We start from the raw sequence: 20039 nt of genomic DNA, 5'->3' as shown, positions 1-20039 counted from the left end.
TGCTAATAAGTAGATTTAGATGCTTATGATCATGTATAGACAAATAAAGTATGTAAGAGAACAGGTATATTAAATTACTAATTATAGTACCCAATTTTAATCTCTATGTGCATATTCAACACATAATAACATAGTGTATGCTTTAACTGATTTGGTGAAAAATTATAATAAAGAGAAATGACTGAAATCAGAATTCCTGATTCTTAAATACACCACACACACATACACTCACATACATACACACACATACATACACAGGCACAGACCCAATTGCACGTATACATACATTTATATATATATCTATATATTTATATATAATGCTTCACTGTGTGTGTTTGTATTTATAAATAGTGCATCTCTCTGTAAATATATAGTATGGGTATGATGTGCACATAAAAAGTGTACATACACAAATATGCGTATGTTACATATGTTCTAAAATTCACTTATTACTGTGGATTGACACTATAATCTCTTCTAAGGCTCACATCTTTGAACACTAGTTGCAAATAGTACCATTCTATTGAAAGACTGCTGAATCTTTCAGATATGAGGCCTAACTTTTGAAACTAAGTCACTAAAGGTTGGTTTTGAAGGTTACACTTTCCTTCCAGTTGTATGTTTACATTACCATTTTGGTTAAAAGCAAAATCCAAAGACTCTGCTATTAGGTTAAATTTCCCCCCCAAAATAATAAGAATTGTCAGTAAATTCTTACATGAATTGATTCTAAGTATGTGTCAATGTTTATTATTCATTTGAGAATAAGTCTCAATCTTGCACTCATTTGGCATATCGTGGTTTAAATTATTTGCATATTCCCAAGCATCCATGCAGGGTGCATCTGCTGCTATTGATATGTTCCAGGAGCCAAAACCTTACCAAAACCATAAGCCTGCTACTATTTCTTTACTTATTATTTTAAATTAACTTTTAATACAGCTATATCAAGACATTTCTCAAAAAGAAAACATTAAAAATATAGCAAATGGGATTGGAGATATAGCTCAGCAGTTTGGAGCACTTGTTGCTCTTGGACAAGACCTGAATTCAGTTCCCAGAGCCCACATTGTGGCTCATGATAATCCTAACTGAGGTCCCAGGAGATCCAATGCCCTGTTCTGACCTTCACAGCACAGGCCGACAACTGGTGCACACACACATTGTAGAAAAAGAAAGACATGAAATTCAATTAATACATATAAAAACATAAAAAGTACAAAACAATTGGTTCAAGATGAATACCAATAAGAAAATGATTGATCTGAAACCGTGTCAAGTAAAACCAAAAGCACACCAAACCAAACAAACAAAAAATGTTTTCCTTTGTTGGGGTTCCTCAATACCGTCCCATATGGTCAGACAAGCCCACAACAGCGCTTCCTGGGTCACACTCATGAGGACTGCAATAATTCACTCCATTCTCAGTTTCCTTCCACCAAGTTCTTTGTTTGTGCTTTGATCCTGTTGCTTCCTCTTTCTCATGACAGGAAGTGAGTTCTCAGCTATGGATGGGAGGCCCAGTCAGTTACTGAAAGTGCTTATGCTAAGCTCTCAACCCTTTGTTCTCTGAATCTGGTCAGAGAATAAAGCAGTGGACAGGCTGTATCCACAGCTGCATCTTTCCCAATTCCCAATAAGCCACATTGTGAGCAATACTGCATTTTTCCTTCTCTATTTAAAGCATTTGGGATTTTTTTCTTCTTCCCTTATAAAGGAAATAAATAGTATAAAAGGTAAGTAAAGGAAAGAAAAGCATTAATTTTTGTACAGTCACAAGGTTGCATGTCCTCAAACCGTAAAGAATTTATTCAATATTTTTTCCTGTCTGCTCTCTCCCTCTGAAAGCACACTTGAAGAAAACACAATTCTGAATATTTCTCCAGAGAACAAGATGCTTAGCCCATAGTGAGTGGCCTACAAGACTGTTTTGTGTCTCACATAACTCAGAATGATGGCAGGAGATAACACAGCCTTAAATATCCTGTAGGAGCCAGCTGTCTCCCTACAGGAGTGACTATGGCTCTACAGTGGACAGGACTCACTGTGGATGCTGAGTCCTAGAGGATAAATAGTGGGCTGCTATAAATTGAAGATTTCACACACACGCCAGAGAAAATACATCTTTTTTTTTTAATTGAACAACTTTATTTTTGAAAACAAAGATAAATGTACAGATTTTAAGCATTTTTGCATAAAAGTATATGAGTACATTTTTGTCAGTACTTGGTTTTTTTTTAAAGTTTGATAGTGTGCATTAGGATCTTACCAGTTACAATGAGCATAAAGTACATGTAAAACAAGATGTAACCTGGAATTAGTCAAAGTTTTCTTGGTGTGTAAATATTAAGCATAATGATTTTTCATTTACTTTTTTTTCTTTTTTCTTTCTTGAACTTCACATACTCTGTGAGTTGTTTGTGGGGTGTTCAGAACTTTCTGGGGTTAGTAACCAATTATCAGTGACTGCATATTATGTCTGTTCTTTTGTGACTGGGTTACCTCATTCAGGATGATATTCTCTAGATGCATCCATTTTCTTAAGAATTTCATAAAGTCATATTTTCTGATAGCTGACTAGTACTCCATTGTGTAAATGTAGCACAATTTTTGTATTCATTCATCTACTGAAGGACATCTGGGTTGTTTCCAGCTTCTGCCTACTATAAATAGGGCTGCTATGAACATTGTGGTGCATGTGTCTTTGTTTTATGTTGGAGCATCTCTGGGGTATATGCCCAGAAGTGGAATAACTGGGTCTTCAGGTAGTACTATGTCCAATTTTCTGAGGAATTGCCAGACTGATTTCTAGGGTGGTTGTATCAGTTTACAACCCCACCAACAGTGGAGAAGTGTTCCTCTTTCTCCACAACCTTGCCAGCATCTGATGTCATCTGAGTTTTGGATCTTGGCCAATCTGACTGGTGTGAGGTGGAATCTCAGGGTTGTTTTGATTTGCATTTCCCTGATGGCTAAGGATGTCGAGCACTTCCTTAGATGTTTCTCAGCCATTTAATATTCCTCAACTGAGAACTTTTTGTTTAGCTCTGTACCCCATTATTTAATAAGGTTGTTTGATTTGCAGGTGTCTAGCTTCTTGAGTTCTTTGTATACCTTGGATATTAGACTTCTATCTGATGTGGGGTTGATAAAGACCTTTTCCCATTCTGTTGGCTGCCATTAAGAAAATACATCTTTAAACAGGATTCTGAGAACTTCCAGAATCTGCTCCTGTTCGTGTTTCTGTGTCACAGTCTTACTCTCTTCATTTCTAGAAACTCGTAAAAATACAAGTGAACGTTGATTGTATTATACACCCACTCACAAAAACTGAAACAAAAAAAAAGGGAGGAAGTATACCAAGAATTTAACCAAACTTAGATAGTCTGGTAATGTTTGGCTCTAAGTTTATTTTTAGAATTCTTAATACCTCTGGCCATTGTACATGAAATATAGACATTGTAATTATGTTCAACTTTTTTTCTCTCCCTATGTCCCTATCTATCTCCCTATCTCTCTCTCTCTCTCTCTCTCTCTCTCTCTCTATCTATCTATCTATCTATCTATCTATCTCTTACCTATCTATCTATCTATCTATCATCTATCTTCTACATATGTCTTTCAGTCTCTCTGCATATATATACATATATATATATATATATATATATATATATATATATATGACACATGATCTATGCAGAAATGAATGGAGAATAAACTGATGAAGACTTGAGCTGGAAAGAAGTCAATGGGAATGACAAGAAATGATTGTATATAACACATGTAGGTAAACATCTACCAAAAGTTTGTAGAGAATTTCATGTATGCCTAGAATCAACGTAGAAGGACAACCTTTGTTACATAATGAGTTAGAGGGCAGCCTGGGCTACAGGAGATCCTACCTCAAAAGATAAAAGAAGAAATTGCATATTGATTGCTTAAGTCTTTAATAAAATTGAATGAATAACATTGTGAGGTAGGGAAGCAGTAACGTTGAAGTCTAGATGATAGAAAAGCAATAGAGACAGGTTAAATTAAGTTTTAGACTTCTGTTATGAGTTGGTTATGAAAGAGATTATCATTAAATGAAGAAGGTCAAGACATGAGGAGAACTGTTTTGAGATAGAATTAAGGCAGTCAAACTTCACATGTTTATATTTAGAAGGGAAAATAAGGATCAAAACCAGAAAGCCTAACAGTTATTCAGAAAAGCATATTACATCAGGCAGCAGATATCAATAGTGAAGGAAGTTACGCAAGGGGAAAATAATTAAAAACCAGAGACTGTACATATTGGCTTGGGAAAGAGAAGAGAAAATATCAATTCTAAATGAATGCAAACTCTGAAGAGGCATTTTCCAAAGGGTGTGGGCAGAGGATCAGAATATCTGCAAAGGTTTTGAGAGATTAAAATAGAAGGTCCTAAATGTCTAATCATAGTGTATTATTGTTGGTCTTTTATTTTCTTCTTCAGGATCTGTGTTCAGACTCTAGAGACCACTGAATGTAAGGACAGGAGTGAACTGAGCTCAGACTGGGGAAAGCAAATTTTTATCAGACTACATAAGTCCCTTTTCCAAATAAAGCCCCAGAAGAAGAGAGATTCTTTCTGAGAATGGATGGGTGCAGAAGGTTTGAGATAACATGGAGAAAAAAACAACACTCTGTGTTCACTGTGTAGAACTTTGGGATAGGAGTCTTACCTGCATTGTCCCCTGTACCCCATTAAATGTCTTCAAATTGTGAGAACATGGAAGTGAAGAACAGACTGGAAGTGAAGAACAGACTTGTGAGGGAATGTCGGATTTACCTAGTTTATTACCAGTTCTCCTGCAGACAAAAGCAGGTGTGCTTGCCCTTAAGAGGCTACACTTCACCACTGTCAAAGCCCAAGAGAGCATGCGCACCTCACTAATTCACCAGGTTCTGAGACAGTGACAAGGGCATGATGTGAAAGCAACAGTGACAACAGGCATCCTAAGAAAGGAGAAGAAACACCAGATTTTCTTTAACTTCTTCATTTTACATCCTGCTCACTGCCCTCCTGAGGGCAAGTCCCGTGTCCCAAGTCCCGCAACCCTTTCTCTATTTTCCTTCCCCTTTTCTTGTGAAAGGGTGGGGTCCCTTTTGGAATCCTGCTACTCTGGCACATTAAGTCTCTGTGAGACTGGCTCGTCCACTGAGGCTACACAAGGCAACACAACTAAAAGAACGTATCCCAGGTACAGCAATGGCGTTTAGCATAGTCCCTGCTCCAGTTCTTTGACAGATTTCTTAGAGAAGCCAGTCTCTCAGTCTTCTCCAGAACTGAAGCAGGCTTTTCTCTCTGTGGTGTTCTGGACTTGAGGAAAAAGGCAACTACCAGATGATAAAATACGACATCTTAGTCTTTGTCTTCAGCAGAAGAGTTCATGCAGGAACTGTGTAATTCACAACTGTAAAGAACAAGAAGGTCTTGTGCACACTGAGAAGCACTGGAGAAGCCAGGATAGGTAAACAGGTGACTTACATCCTCACTGGAATGGGATGAGTAGCTGATCTTCAGGGAATGACAGGAATGATGTAGGTTTACAACCTGGGAATCCTTTGCTCTTTAATGAGACAGGCTCTGCCTTGCTCTCCCAGAATTTGTTTTTATTCATCTCAGACTCTTCTGCTTAGATCTTGAGCACTGCTTTCCTAACATAAAACCCACCCGCATGAGTAATACTTACTTGCACTTTACCACAGCCTAAGTGATGTCTGTGCTATCTTAGGGCCAGGCCAATGCTGATACCCACAGGCATATGTTTACCTCAATAAAGCTCCCTAGAGCCTAAACCTTGGGCTGTATCTCTGATTCAACAGTATTCGTTCTTGTGAAAAAATGCCAGGTGCACATTATAAAGGATCTCAATATAAAATTCAATTGTTGTGTACTTGGTGGGACTGAATTCATTGCCATCTAAATATCTTTTTTTTCCAAATTTGAACTCTACTTAAATATGGCTAAAGTTAACCATTTGGGCCAGACTCAAGAAGTCTTGTTCCAGCACCAGTTACAGCAAAATGGGGGTGAGCTGAGTTTAATCCTCTTCCCTTCCTGATTTGTTTTGTTGTTGTTGCTGTTGTTTTATTTTTCTGCCTGCTGTGAAGCCTGCAGGGAATCACCACACTACCACCCTCTGATGGGAAAGTGGCTCACACTTGGTTCCTTCTGGCTGCCTCCAAGGAAAAAAAAGGAAGAAAATTTACAGAGTGTGGCTGTCCAGTTACTTCGCCTGGCTCTGGTTCCCCTGTGAAATTAATAATGTCAAAGTCAGCTTCTGAGCAGTCCCATGCAAGGGTTTGAAAGCCACAGGGACACCTGTTTTCATAACTGTATCCAGAGAGCAGGATTGTTGATGTCAACAATGACTTCATGACTGAGTTACAAGAACTTGATGTGTTGAAACTTCTCTGCTTGTTTCTCTCATGATCTATTACTTTTCTAGAAGTGTCCAGTAATTCTCTGGACACATTCACTGTTAGAGAAGTTTAGTGACCTAGAAGAAGGATAGAAAAGATGAGGAATGCTCTAAAGTAAGTAGCAATTAACCAATGAGTGCGGAAATGCTGTGTGCAAGTTTTTTCCCCAGAGGCTTAAAGGGTACTGAAAAAAATTATGAATAACAAAGTACAAAATATAATGTAAGATGATCAATTGTTACAATAAATTATATAGTACAGTTTTTTTTTCAGTAGTGTATTAGCCTATCATAAAGTAATATATCAAATAGCAAGGTCAAGATTGCGATTATCATACTTTACTAAACATTGTGAAATATTTAATTCATCATTACTACAATTTTTGATATCATTCATAATCAAGACAGTTCATTAACTACTAATTAAAAGGAAGACAGGTCTTTCAGAGAAACTTTCTCTCATCTTAATGGGTTGTTCCATCATGGTGCTGTTCTGTTTAACTCATAAATAACTAAAGTTCAAGAATGTAAACTTAAGGGCTGAAGAGAAGGCTCAGTGGTTAAGAGCTCTGACTGCTCTTCCAGAGGTACAGAGTTAAAATCCCAGCAACCACATGGTGGTTCACAATCATCTGTAATGAGATCTGATGCCCTCTTCTGGACTGTCTGAAGACAGCCACAGTGTACTTATGATAAATAAGTAAATAAATCTTAAAACAAAAAAAGAATGTGCTGTTGGACATTACACGGCTGGTGGGTATTGGAACTCACTACCCCACCCCTCATTCTCTCAAAACTGATTCTGTTAGAGATTTTTCAGATGCTACTAGGAGCTTCTGAAATAGGAAGTGCAGGTACAGTCACATGTCCCCAGACTATAAGCACCACTTCCTGTGCAGTAAGCATAGAAGAAGAAAGGGCTGGGGACAATTAGAACTTCACAGGAAGTAACAAAAGATCAGACTGAGAGACCCCAGAGTTAAGGCTCTTAGGGTTCTGCAGAGCTCAGCTGGAAGGGACAAGGCACGCAGGCTCAGGTAGGCGACCCTGAAGAGGCTTCTCTCTGTGTAGCACTCTGTTTCTGGGACTGAGTTACCAGTACTTGCTGATGCTCGTGAAAGCAATTGAGACACTGGGCCACTTCAGAATTAAATGGGAAAAGGGACAGGACATCTGGCTTACCTTTGTCCTGGCTGGTTTAGCTGCATGATCTTGGTGATCACTGCCAGAAGGAGCAGAGCTCTCAGGCCATTCACTGATTGGGCAGCCTAAGGGCTGATAAGAGCACATAGAACAGAAGGGAGCCAAGCTGATCTCAGAAACCATTTCCCTGGGGTTGGGGTCCTTCCAACTAACAGGGACATGATTGTCAGAATCATGACAAAACGTGAACCACACGTTAGGACTCCAGACCTTCTCATACCTCTGCATTCAGCTACTTCTCCACATTGAAGAGACTCAGCCACAGGCTGCCCCTGACTTGTGGAAAAATACGGAGAAGAACCTGAGTCAGAGACACCCTACTATGTGTAGGCAACTGGTCACTGAGAGCTTTGGTTATTTACATAACATTTATTTGATGTTATTGTACAAAGCATGAATGACTTCCACATGTACAGTAAGATTTGATTCTGATTTTGTTACTGATTGTGATTTTATTAATTAACATAAAGGTTTGTTTTGAAGAATAAAAACACTAGACGATCATGTCTACTAAAATATAATAAAATGGGAAGTGGTATTTCTAAAATACTTAGCACTATTAGACACACAATGCAGATAAATGGGGTTATGTTTTCAGTGGTAAGTAGCATGGATTGGAAAGCACTGGAGGTTGACTTTTAATACCTCACAGCTAGCAAAGTAACCGGATGGCAAACATCATTGAATAAAGACAATGCTCTTGTTCTAGGTGAATTTGGGAATGAGCCAGAGCTACATTTACAAATTTTGTGTGAACGTTTGGGCATGGACACAGAATCCTGTAGGAACTCAGCTTTTCCCTTCTATGGTGTGTGTTTAACATTACGGGAAAAAAACTCATGAATCACATATGTGATTTTACATTCCCCTGTACCACCAGTATCTTTTGCCAAAGCACAGGTCAAAGATGCACAAAGGTGCACAGTCTGAGAGGTATAGCATATTTTATTTTCTTTGTTGTTATTTTATGTTCAAAGCCAAAGCATTTAATGACTTACTGAAAATTTATTTGATATATATTCTGATCATGGTTTCCCTTCCTTTCATTTCACTTCCTCAATCCTCTCCACCTATCTGACTTCACATCTTATTTTTCTGTCTCTGTCTCTGTCTCTATATCTCTGTCTCCCTCCCTCCCTCCCTCTCTCTCTCTCTCTCTCTCTCTCTCTCTCTCTCTCTCTCTCTCTCTCTCTCTCTCTCATTCTCTCTCTCTCTCTTATACACACACACACACACACACAAAGAGGCAGAAAACAACATCAACAAAAAGAATACAAACTAAATCAACCAAGCAAACAAAATCAAAACAAAACTAAACCAAACCACAACAATGTGCACAGTATTTCATAAGAGCCAATTCCATTTTCTCTTCCAGCCTTTGGAACTCCATCATGATTCCACAAGTAGTGGCCAATGAGACCATCACAGAGATTTCACCAAATAGAATCAACTTTCCCAAAACAGACAAAACCCAGCCTAACCACCAGAGACAAGGCAACCTGAAGAAACATCTAAAGTCAGAGATCAAAGTGATGGCGGTAAATCCCACCCAGAACATTGTGGGGTGGGAGTAGGGCAGAGGGTGACGCACTGTGTATTGGGACTAGAGATACATTTGGAGAGTCGGAAACTTCACTTTTGACTGGGTGACCATAAAGTGCAGGTGCACTGGTGGCAACCCCTGAGCAAGATGCTTCATCACTAAAACCTTCTAAAATTGGCAAATATTTCCCTTTATTGCAATGGATTTGGATTGCACTCCAAAGACTTTATTCCATGAATCATTGAGAGTTTGTTGCTTATTTCTTTTTTGTTATTGTTGTTTTAAAGGATACTTATTCATGTTTTATTTATGAAAATATTTGTAGCTATATCCTAGGAGATCTCTGTGTGTAAAGAGAAAGAAAATGGTACCAAAAAAAAAAAAAAAAAAAAAAAAAAAAAAAAAAAAAACCCATTGGCTTTGTATTCACTGTTCTTTCCAGACTCACTGATAGAATGTTTTTGAGTAAAGGGAAAAGAAATATTTTTGCTGAGTTGTTTTATAGTCTTGTCTGTACTAACTCTCTATGCACGGGCACCTCTGTGAGTCTGAGGTGAAAGGGGTGTCAGGAAGACAAATTTTCCCTTTTACCACAGAGACAAAGGGAGACAAAGCATAATCATTGCTGGTTTGACCTTTCATCTTCTTTCAACAGGCAATCCAGATCATGTGTGCCGTGATGGTGCTGAGTCTGGGAATCATTTTGGCATCTGTTCCCTCCTCCTCACATTTTACCTCAGTGTTTTCTCTCCTGTTAAAATCTGGCTACCCATTTATAGGAGCTTTGTTTGTAAGTAGACTTGTGTGGGGCCTAAGATGGGGAGGACAGAGAAGGGAGTTGTAACTTAGCTGCATTTCTGTCTACAGTGAAAAATAGGTCAGTGGTAGACCTTGATCTCCTATCTGTCATGAGAGAAGGTCTTAATGTACAAGGGCAGCAGTTATGTCATCCTGAAGATTTTCCCATCTAATCCAAATAAACATTCTTATGAATTTCACAACAACTCTTGAGGTATGATGAATTTAGGGGTTTCCTGACTTTAGGGAAAAGTCTGGGAAGTGGGATCCCAATGATCTAGAGCTTTCTGTAATGTGAGAGATCATCCAGTGGAGCACACTACGGAAAGGACACTTTCATTCTTTTGATCTGGCTTTGCTGGAGGCATTCAAGGTAATGAACTGGATTTCACTCTGGAGTCAAAAGGTTATGAAGGTCATTTTGTCAGAGAACAATTTTCCTTTAGACTGATGAGGAAAAGTTTCTTACAGGTGAAGATTTCTGTCACTGGGGTCTCCAATCTGCTGACTACAGCTTTTTTTCCTTTCCTGCATCTCTTACTTGGATTCATCCACAGCTCAATCTTTCTCTTGTGTCAATGATTCCTAATTTTTTTCTTTTCAGACCAATACATTGTCTGATTTCATCAGTAAAATATGAATGTTTTGGGTCCAATTTCCACTCAAAAACACCACATTCCACCACTTCTGTGCCCAGATTCTCCACTACATGTCCTTGTTTGGACCTTCTCAGACTTCCATTTCCTTGGTGATTTTGACTATTTCAGAGTTATGCTGGTCTAGTTATTTGTAAATATTTCTTTGTTTGTGTTTGTCTGATACCCTGTTAATCTTTAAATGAGCAAGAGTGATGACTGTGTAGGTGTCAATGCCATCAGTAACTTGCAGTCCAGCAGATATTTAAGAAGGATGCTGATTAATTACAACCCTTCACTGCTCACATAACCCTGATCATGGTGCTGATATGGTGATGGCTAAGTCAGTGCTGTTACTTCATTTTCTTTTCCCTACCACATTGTGCTCTTCACACTAAAGATGCCTTGCATATGAAAAGACACTCAGTTCTTTTATCTTTATTAAGACTATCTCTGAAACTGTGGGCATGGCTTAGCAGCATAACACATGCAAGGTCTTCACAGACGCTGAGTAAAATCCCTATCATTGCAGATAAAGACCCAAAATTTATTTATATTGACAGGCAGCATGACTTTGGAGACTAGAAATAACAAATTTTCTACTTAAAAATTTTCTAAACTGTTTGTTGCTTCATGTCATTTAATTTCTTGGATAATAGAAAATACTCTATTATAATATAATCATGATTTTTTAAAAAAATCACAACCAAAGACTTCTGGAAATGCAACCTTCTGCTTCCTTTAGTTCTCATTTATCGTGATCTCTAGAAACAGTGTTTTTGAGAGTTCTCTTTATTTTTATCTGTGTTTCTTAGTATCTTCCCTTTACTGCCTTTAAAAAGAGGAAGAATTTCACTATTTTTTCTTTTAAAAATCAAAACCTAGTGCATATTATTCTCAAACTCCTAGCAAAATCTGAAAGACATGGCCTTCTAAACTCCCCCATAGTTGTTTTCGATTTTCTTTCCTTGTGTATCAATGTCTCAGACTCTGAATTCATCTAAATCCACATTTTCTTTTCTATTTAATGTAACATCCTTTTTCAATATCTTAGAGATTTTGTGTGTTTTAATAAGATAGATTTATGCACTCATATACCTTTTCGTGGGGTTCTGAATAGTGCATGGACAAAGAGACACCTCTGTGAGCCTACATTTGTGTGTCATTGGTCATTTGTTTTATGGGGGTTTATCCTAAACACCATAGAGTAGCGACATAATCACTCTGTACATAGAAAGTGACCTGACAATGTTTTCTCCTTTTCTGAGCAGTTTATTGTCTCTGGAATTCTGTCCATCATCACAGAGACAAAGTCAACCAAAACTTTGGTGAGTACAAGAGCCATATCTAAAAACTGATGAGCACAAAACCCATAGAGATACCTCAGGGCTGGGCTTTTCATGCTGAAACTTACAAACTAAGCTCTACAGTGGTTACTTGTTCAACTTGTGAGCTGATTCTGGGTTTCCCATATCCCTATATGAAGCACAGTCTTTCTATCATGGTGGCCAACATTATAGTTTACCTGTTGTCTAAGACCAGTGCAAAGGAATCTCATGTAAAAATCCTGCTGTCTCATGATGTCATTGTGTAGGCAGTAGACAATGCAGAAAATGATGGTAAATCTTGGTCATCTAATTGACTGAATTGAGAAGTGCCTCAAGGATTAATAACACATACCTCTGTGAGGTTTCCAGTTCGGAAAATGTGATTACTCTATTCCTTAATATTAAGGCCAAGATGGAATAAAGGGACAAATTGAAATGTGGTTAGCACAGTATCTGCTCACCAGGCTTCCTGACCACCATGTTGGGAGATGTTCTGCTATGCTACCCAAGTCCCCGAACAGTCAGCTGAGCCTCTGAAATTGAGCCCAACATATTTTATCTTCAGCTGTTTATGTGAGGCATTTTGTCATGGCAATAAAATGTCATGAAACACAGATTTAATTCTTCAGTTTGCAAGCTAGCGCTTTCATTTTTAATGAGTTATATTTGTTTATATTTATATATTTGTAAAAAAAAATAAAATCTCTCCACTTAAAATTTATTAGGATCCCTACAGAAAATGTTCATGTCTTTTCTCTATGTCTCCATCAGGAAAAGGCTTTTGCCTAAATTGACTGTACTATGTGAACAGAGAGGCAGCATGACGTAATTCTGAGATGTCAGTAGTTATTTGTTTTAGCTAAGAATTCAGATTTTCCTGCTTTAACTTCTTTCAGTGAAAAACTGTTCCTGGGCAGAAGAAAAATATATACAAGAAGAAACTTTTGAATGAAGTAAAGATGTTGTATTAAATAATGAGATAGAGATAGAGAAAGAGGGAGAGGGAAAGAGAGATAGAGATAAAGGGAGAGGAAGATAGATAGATAGATAGATAGAGAGAGAGAGAGAGAGAGAGAGAGAGAGAGAGAGAGAGAGAGAGAGAGAGAGAGAGGTGTACCATATGCTAGGTACTCTCTATTCCCTGGGCTGGCCCCATGCAGAGACCGCCTATCTCCTTGCTTACTTGCTACAGACTCTACTCAGTCACAATTCCCAGTAACCTGGTAAAAAAAAATCAAAATTCTTTAGGCTTGTAATTTATCAATCATATTTAAATCACTAAATTCTTACCCACAAAACGTCCACACAATAAACTTAGAGCCAATAGATATTGATATAAATTATCTACCTATATAGGACAAATGGTCCAGTAATTATCCATCCCTTATAAGATGTTTAAAGCTGCCTGTGTCTATTGAAAGCCACACAAGTCTAGGTCATCCTCTTCCTCTTTCTTCCTTCCTTCTCTCCTTCCTATCCTGCCAGCCTCTCAAAGTCTCTTGGCCCGTTCACCTTATCTACTGTCCAATCATAGGCTTTACCTTATCTTCAATCTGATCTTTCCTGCTTACAGACAGCAATCTACATTTCCCCCTTATTTGTCAAATTAAAAGGTTCTTTTCTCTCACATATGAGTTAAGCAAGACTTTTACCATTCTGTAATTTATAAAGCATAAAATACACCTTAAACCCAGTCCATCATTTTTTTCAGTTAAATAGAACACTGTTAATCTAACCTAATTTAACAAAGGCTTAAAATCCATGTTATGTCGTGGTTAGCTAGCATACTGTCTGAAAAATATTCAATTAAATATGTTTTCCCAATGCTAAATATCCTGAGTAGGCTATGAGACTATAAATAGTCTTCAGCCCCGTCAGAAATCCAAGAGTGACTAATATTAACTGAAAATAAAGGAAGCCTAACACAGATTTTAGAATAGAGACAAGTTATAAAGACAGAAGCCTGCCTATAAATTCCCCTGATAGCAACACATTGGATCATCGTTCTTCAGTCCTCTGTCCCAGGGTCATCTGACAGACATCTTGAAACCAGAATTATTAAGGCCTAGCTTATTCTGTATCAGCAAAGCTAAGCTATTCAATCCTGTAACTTGTATTCTTTCATGAACAGTACAGGTCTATAGAATAGGCAGTTTCTTCCAATTGGCTAGCTTGTTGCAATGTATAACCTCACCTGGAGGTAGATGCTCAGTTTCTTCTTTGAACCCATGCAAGGGGAGCTGTTGAGAGCAGATACGTCTCAATAAATGATAAATAACATTAAATGCCACATTCCGCGTATCTCTGACATTTTAAAAAAACTATCAATCTGTGTGAAGTAACTGGACTATGGTGCATCAACCACTCTCAGCCATTTCTAAATAAAATATCTATCTAGCAGTCATGCTATCTATTATCTCAGAGTCAAGAGTTTACTGGAATTGGCCCTTAACTCATATTGCTCAATCATTTACAGAGTTTGTAATGGCATTAACAAAAGGACTGGATCCAAGCCTTGTACTTTCAATTTCTTTTTGTAAAAATAGAGGAAATTTATGCCAATGAAAATGTGATTCTGCATCAAAACAATTCTGTACCATTGTGAAAAATTATAACTTCAACTTAGTAACAATCATAAGGATTTCTACCAAATGAGATTATGACTGCAAAATCAGCTCTAGCTAACTCTTCCCTGTTAAATTATGACAATTTCTATATTCCCCAGGAAAACAACCTTAGAATAACCATCTTCAGCCCCCCAAATCCAGAACATTGAATCGATGTCTCTTCATACTTCTTCAAGCTGTACATGGGCATTGAGATATCTTTGCGTGGGGGCTGTGGCTATAACGGTGTTGGTTAGACCTTTAAAAAGCCATACCAATGATTATTATAGTCTCTATGGCTGTCCTGACTATATATGGCTGAAAGTCCCTGAGAGCAGGAGTTTGAGCAGCTCAGTTAAGCATCTCTGATGTTGGATCTCATCAAAGCTGTACATTTTGCAATATAAAATCTCAAACAAAATTTAGCTATCATCAAGATATCTATATAGATTGTTTCAGTCTTCGTAGGGTACATAGACTGGTTATGATGAAATTATGTTCCTTTTTTGTTCTATTCTCTTGAATCTAGTTCTTCTGGGGTTCTCTCTCTATTAAATCTGGTCTATATAGCTCTGGAGGATGTCCAGAGCCTAATCAACTTTTCTAAAAACACAAGGACAAAATATTTTCCCCAAATCAGCATATTCTTCAGTTAGAAATCAGAAAAGCTTGTATTTTGCGTTCTCTCCCAGAGAAATAATATAGCCACAAAAATCAAAATCACACCCAATTTGACATTAAAATAATCCAAAAACAAATAAAGTAAATTAAAATACTCTGTGAGCCTAGTCTTAGGTCTTTCTAATCTGTCATATCAGGAAAATATTTTATTTTTTACCACTGTAATCCTGTTTATCCACCCCAGTGCAATTTAGGTTTAGGATCTGTATGTCCCTAGACATTCATAGGGTCCTGTAAATGTGGTGATGATGGCTGGGTGAAGTGATCTAGCAAATATCGTCTGAGAAATGCAGCATAGAAAACACAGGCAGAAAAACCAGGGATTCTGCTCCTTCTAGTCTTTGTAGATATGCATTAGGAAGAATAAAGAAATAAATTATTAAGTATTCACCTGCTAATAAAGCCATATAGAAAGGGTGCACCATTCTTGAAGAGAGTTATAATTGAACCCTGCTCCTTCTTCCAGGTAGATGGCAGCATGACTCTGAACATCCTGAGTGCTTCATTTGCTTTGATGGGCATCATTATCATCTCTTTCTGCCTGGCTGGTTTGCATCTTGCCTTAGAGCAGTGCAAGCAGAAAGAGGAGCGTAGACCCACAAAATATTACTACCAACCTTTCAATGACTCAGACCAGAATGAGTGCTCTGCTGACGAGTCTGTTCTGGCTGTAAGTATTTCTAAAAGCTGCACTAAATATTTTCTTTAACTTATGGAGAAATAGTAGTCTTTTTCCTATCTTTTGAAAACCTTTCAGTTTGTCTTGTTTGAGTACTTAGGGAATGGGTCAGGAAAAATATAGCAAAGGTAAAAAATGATAAAGCTCTTAACCTTAAATCATTTTTAACTCGGAAATGGGTTAAAAGAATTAACACATTTTCTAGAGGGCTAGATATGTAGATTGGAAAGAGCTGGTTTTAGCAAGATAAGATTCATACCCAAAAGACTCAGGTGATCTGGATTTGGTAACAAAGAAACCAGGCACATGTGTCCTGGAGAGAATAAAGTGAGCTGAGCAAAACTCAGCTAAACACTGAGAAATAGATTGTGGGAAGAATTGGAGTATACTGGGGATGTCAGAAGTCTGCTCCCACAAGTGCTCACTGTATCCAGAACTGAGCCTGTATGGAGGTAAACTCACTATTGTTTTCATCATCCTCAAAGAGATGAGATTTTTAAATGAGGAAAGAAATACAAAGAAATGGCGTAGAGTAACTGGAGTGATGTGAGAGATCATCATCATGTTAGAAGAATGTAATGCAATTCGACTAACAGAAATAACATGCTTCCAATTAAAACATCCAAGAACATACATTTTGTCCCTATCATATGGAAATAATGTTTAATAAAATCACAATGTAGATTCTGCATAATATTCATTGTCTTATGACAACAAACATAAAATAAAAACCAGAGTTCCAAGATGGCTAGAGAGCAAGGTCTGGTCAACCTCAGGCTTTCTGTTCCTCATGGATCTAAGTCCAGTGTTTCTTCGTTGGTTAAGAAAACCATAGGAAGAAAAAGTATGTGTAAATTAGATGCATAATAATGTGAGTAAATTAGCATCTGGAATAACTAATTCTGACTTTAGAAGCCTGAAGCATTGGACAGAAATTTGCATGGATCACAAATTATAGCATAATGGGTCCGTTTCAAATTGTATGTAGTTACACACTGCTTATATATGTACCAATAAATGATGAGCTTACAATGTCAGATTCATCATCATCCCTATTAAGTGGTTGTCATGGTGGACACCTTGGAAAAAAGTCATGGGACATGTGTTCTTTACTTAGACTTTTGAGTTGTTTTGTGATGATAATGCAGACTGTAGAACCTGGATTGTTTTTCTAACTTTTTTTTTTTGCCATCATAGAAAAAAAATACATCCCAAAGGAGGTAGGCTTTATCAAAACTAACATATACAAAGAGCTTGCATGGTCATAACCTCACTAACCCTCACAAGTCTCTGCAGAGGAAGTACAAACAGGTGATAATTCAGCACATAGAAGCTGAGAAGCAGAGACCCGTCCAGCCTCACATTAAGCAGCAGAAAAGAGCCAAAAGCAGCAGCTGTTGTCTCTATCCTGGGGTCACTACTCTCTGCTTTCTCATTCAGTTAACAGTTTCGTGAGATCTATGCCCAAGAGGAATGAGTAGTGGAGCAAAATGGCTTTGTTGACTTAGTTTGTCACCTTCACCCACTTCCTCCAAAGAAGGAAGGGACCAGACATCAATTTTAGCCCATTTATAAGTTTGGGAGATCCTTTTAGTTCTCAGATGTTGGAGATGGTTTAATTTCTACAGTAACCTCACACCCTGGTATGAAGGCTTCAGCTGACTCAGTCACATCAACCTCTCTTCCCCTTATTTCAGGGAGTCTTCTCACTGATGCTGATCAGTACTTTATTGGAGCTTGGCCTGGCTGTCCTCATTGCCATGCTGTGGTGGAAACAAAGTCAATCTGTCTACCCTGGGGTGAGTATTCGAGAGGCCTCCTGAACATCCCTGGTGTTGCTCTGGGACATGGTGAGCTATATTGTCATGAATGGTAGACAGAATGACATCAGTCATAATGATGTGAATATTAGTTGATTTTCACAGGAAGGTGGGACAGTAGATGATGGGGTGGAAGGTAATTTTGCAGCTGATGAGGATTATCTGGACATGGAAACAGAGAAACCTGGTTCTTCCCTTTTCTGGTGCGAACACAGGAACAGAGGTTCTACAAAGTTAAATATATATACTGGTATTGTGATGAATTTGCCTGTGTTCAGGATGCTGGTGTGTGGTTGCCTCCCTCTAATTAGGAATACTTTCTACTATAGCAACTAGTCTTTTTAACAGTCTTGACATGTTAAAGACAAATGACACACTGTAATGTATTCTTGCAGCATCTTAGGTTTGATTGTTCTTCCTTCTGATCTTACATTTTTGTGCATTAAAGACACAAAGGAAATAATTTTTGGCAGCAAATGCAACCCTTCTCAGCCAGCTCTCAGGGTGCATGTCTTCATTAACTGAAGAAGAAAGCATTGCTCTAACCAGATCCTTAATTAGAGTGTAGAATATAGTATAGATGATATAAATCAAATATGTGCACCACATGAGGTGTGCTATTCTCATCATGAAACATCTACAACACTGAATAAAATTCTCTCATTTATATACTGGTGTCTATGTATCTATCTACCATTCTATATGTATACACACATGTGAACATAAATGTATGGATATATATATATATATATATATATATAGATATAGATATAGATATAGATATAGATATAGATATAGATATAGATATAGATATAGATATGTATATAGATAGATAGATAGATAGATAGATAGATAGATATTGTAATGTATATACATTTGTAATCGGAAACCACATACTTTCTTTGTTCCAGAATGTGAGTTTCCTGTCTGAAAACTCAGATAATGAATCCAACATGGAATCAAAGACACTTTGTAACCCTACACATGAAGAACAATTGGTTTGTTAAGACAAACAAAACAAAAAAAAATAACTCAAGCAAGTGGAAACTGTATAGCAGAGGGTACGTCTTCATGATAATGCAGAAAACTAACCATAACAAGGTAGCAATGACAGTTACTTAAAATGTAGACTGTTTATATAGTGAATAGCAGTATGTGTTGAATGGGTGTCTTAGTGACCCCCTATTGATTTTCATGACCTTGGCTTCAGCCAAAGTTCAGACCTGCAAATAGTGGCTAGAGTCCAAGATATTTCTCAGAAATTAACAGAATGTTGCAGGGAATTGTGGTGACTCATAGGGGCAACATTTTCTTATCTCATGCAATTAATAACAGTTAATCATTAACAGTCTTTTTATCCAGAATCCCTGCAATGGCATGGGTCTTTCATCATGCCAGTTTTACTCACTCGTGAATAGAGACATGTGACCTGCAATGAAGTCTCAAGGAGTGTCCATGTTGTTGCTTCACAATAAAGTTTTTGTTACTATATGTTAATTTTGTATGGGTTTTTGTTGTTGTTTTGCTTTTATGCACCATTCAAATCCCCTGTGATACATAAATACAGGTGTTTGTTACTCTTTTGTTCTCTATCAACCAAAAAAGCATGGGAAGCACAAGTAGGAATATATGTGTTGCTGTTTGTATGTATTGTGGTGGTTGTGTGTGTGTGTGTGTGTGTGTGTGTGTGTGTGAACAAAACTAAAACTGAATGAATGTTTAAGTTTTAGCAATTATTTTTGGAGGTACCAGGTAAGGTACTTATTTCTAGGATCACCAAAATGATAGGCATTTCTTCAGTTCTTATAGGAGGCTGGATAAATGTCTCTGAGGTAAGAGCACTGATTCTTTCTGTGAGGTTATGAATTTTATTACCAGCATCCACACAGCAGTTCACAAACTTGTGTAACTTCAGTTCTAGGTTATATGACAATCTTTTCTGGCCGTGGTGGGCAGTAGACACACAGGTACGACATATGACTATCCATGTAAAATATCCATAAATAAAATTTATTTAAAATTAATAGTAAATATAGAATGCGGGGAATGACAGGACAATTAAGATCATATTCTATAAGATATTAAGGTCAACTTGAGTCCACAATAAATTTATAATATTTACAATAACAATGAAATCAATAAAAATAATAATTAGTATTATCCTAATTCCTCTGTGTGTTCTACTTCTTTTTCTATTTCTTATCCCTTTTCTAATTCTTCTTTGTATCTTTCTTTTGCTTCTCCTTCTTATTCTTCTTCTTGTTCTCCTTTTTATTCTTTACTTTCTACTTATTCTTCTT

At 37.4% G+C, this 20039-nt stretch overlaps 1 protein-coding gene across 1 annotated transcript; it reads left to right on the top strand.

Moving 5' to 3' along the window:
• Positions 1 to 7461: 7461 nt before the first annotated feature.
• Positions 7462 to 18746, top strand: LOC308416118 (membrane-spanning 4-domains subfamily A member 6B-like; the record flags this gene model as incomplete). The annotated part of the gene is made up of 7 exons (XM_080911113.1): positions 7462 to 7483; positions 9025 to 9187; positions 9848 to 9982; positions 11897 to 11953; positions 15707 to 15910; positions 17617 to 17718; positions 18651 to 18746. Exons 2-7 carry the CDS (start codon positions 9041 to 9043, stop codon positions 18744 to 18746), a joined length of 741 nt encoding a protein of 246 aa, XP_080767239.1. The 5' UTR covers positions 7462 to 7483; positions 9025 to 9040.
• Positions 18747 to 20039: the final 1293 nt, after the last annotated feature.

The sequence above is a fragment of the Micromys minutus genome (genome assembly GCF_963924665.1).
Source record: "Micromys minutus genome assembly, chromosome: 2".
Classification (NCBI taxonomy): domain Eukaryota; kingdom Metazoa; phylum Chordata; class Mammalia; order Rodentia; family Muridae; genus Micromys; species Micromys minutus.
Note: the sequence above shows the minus strand (reverse complement) of the source record. Positions and strands in the feature narration are given on the sequence as shown.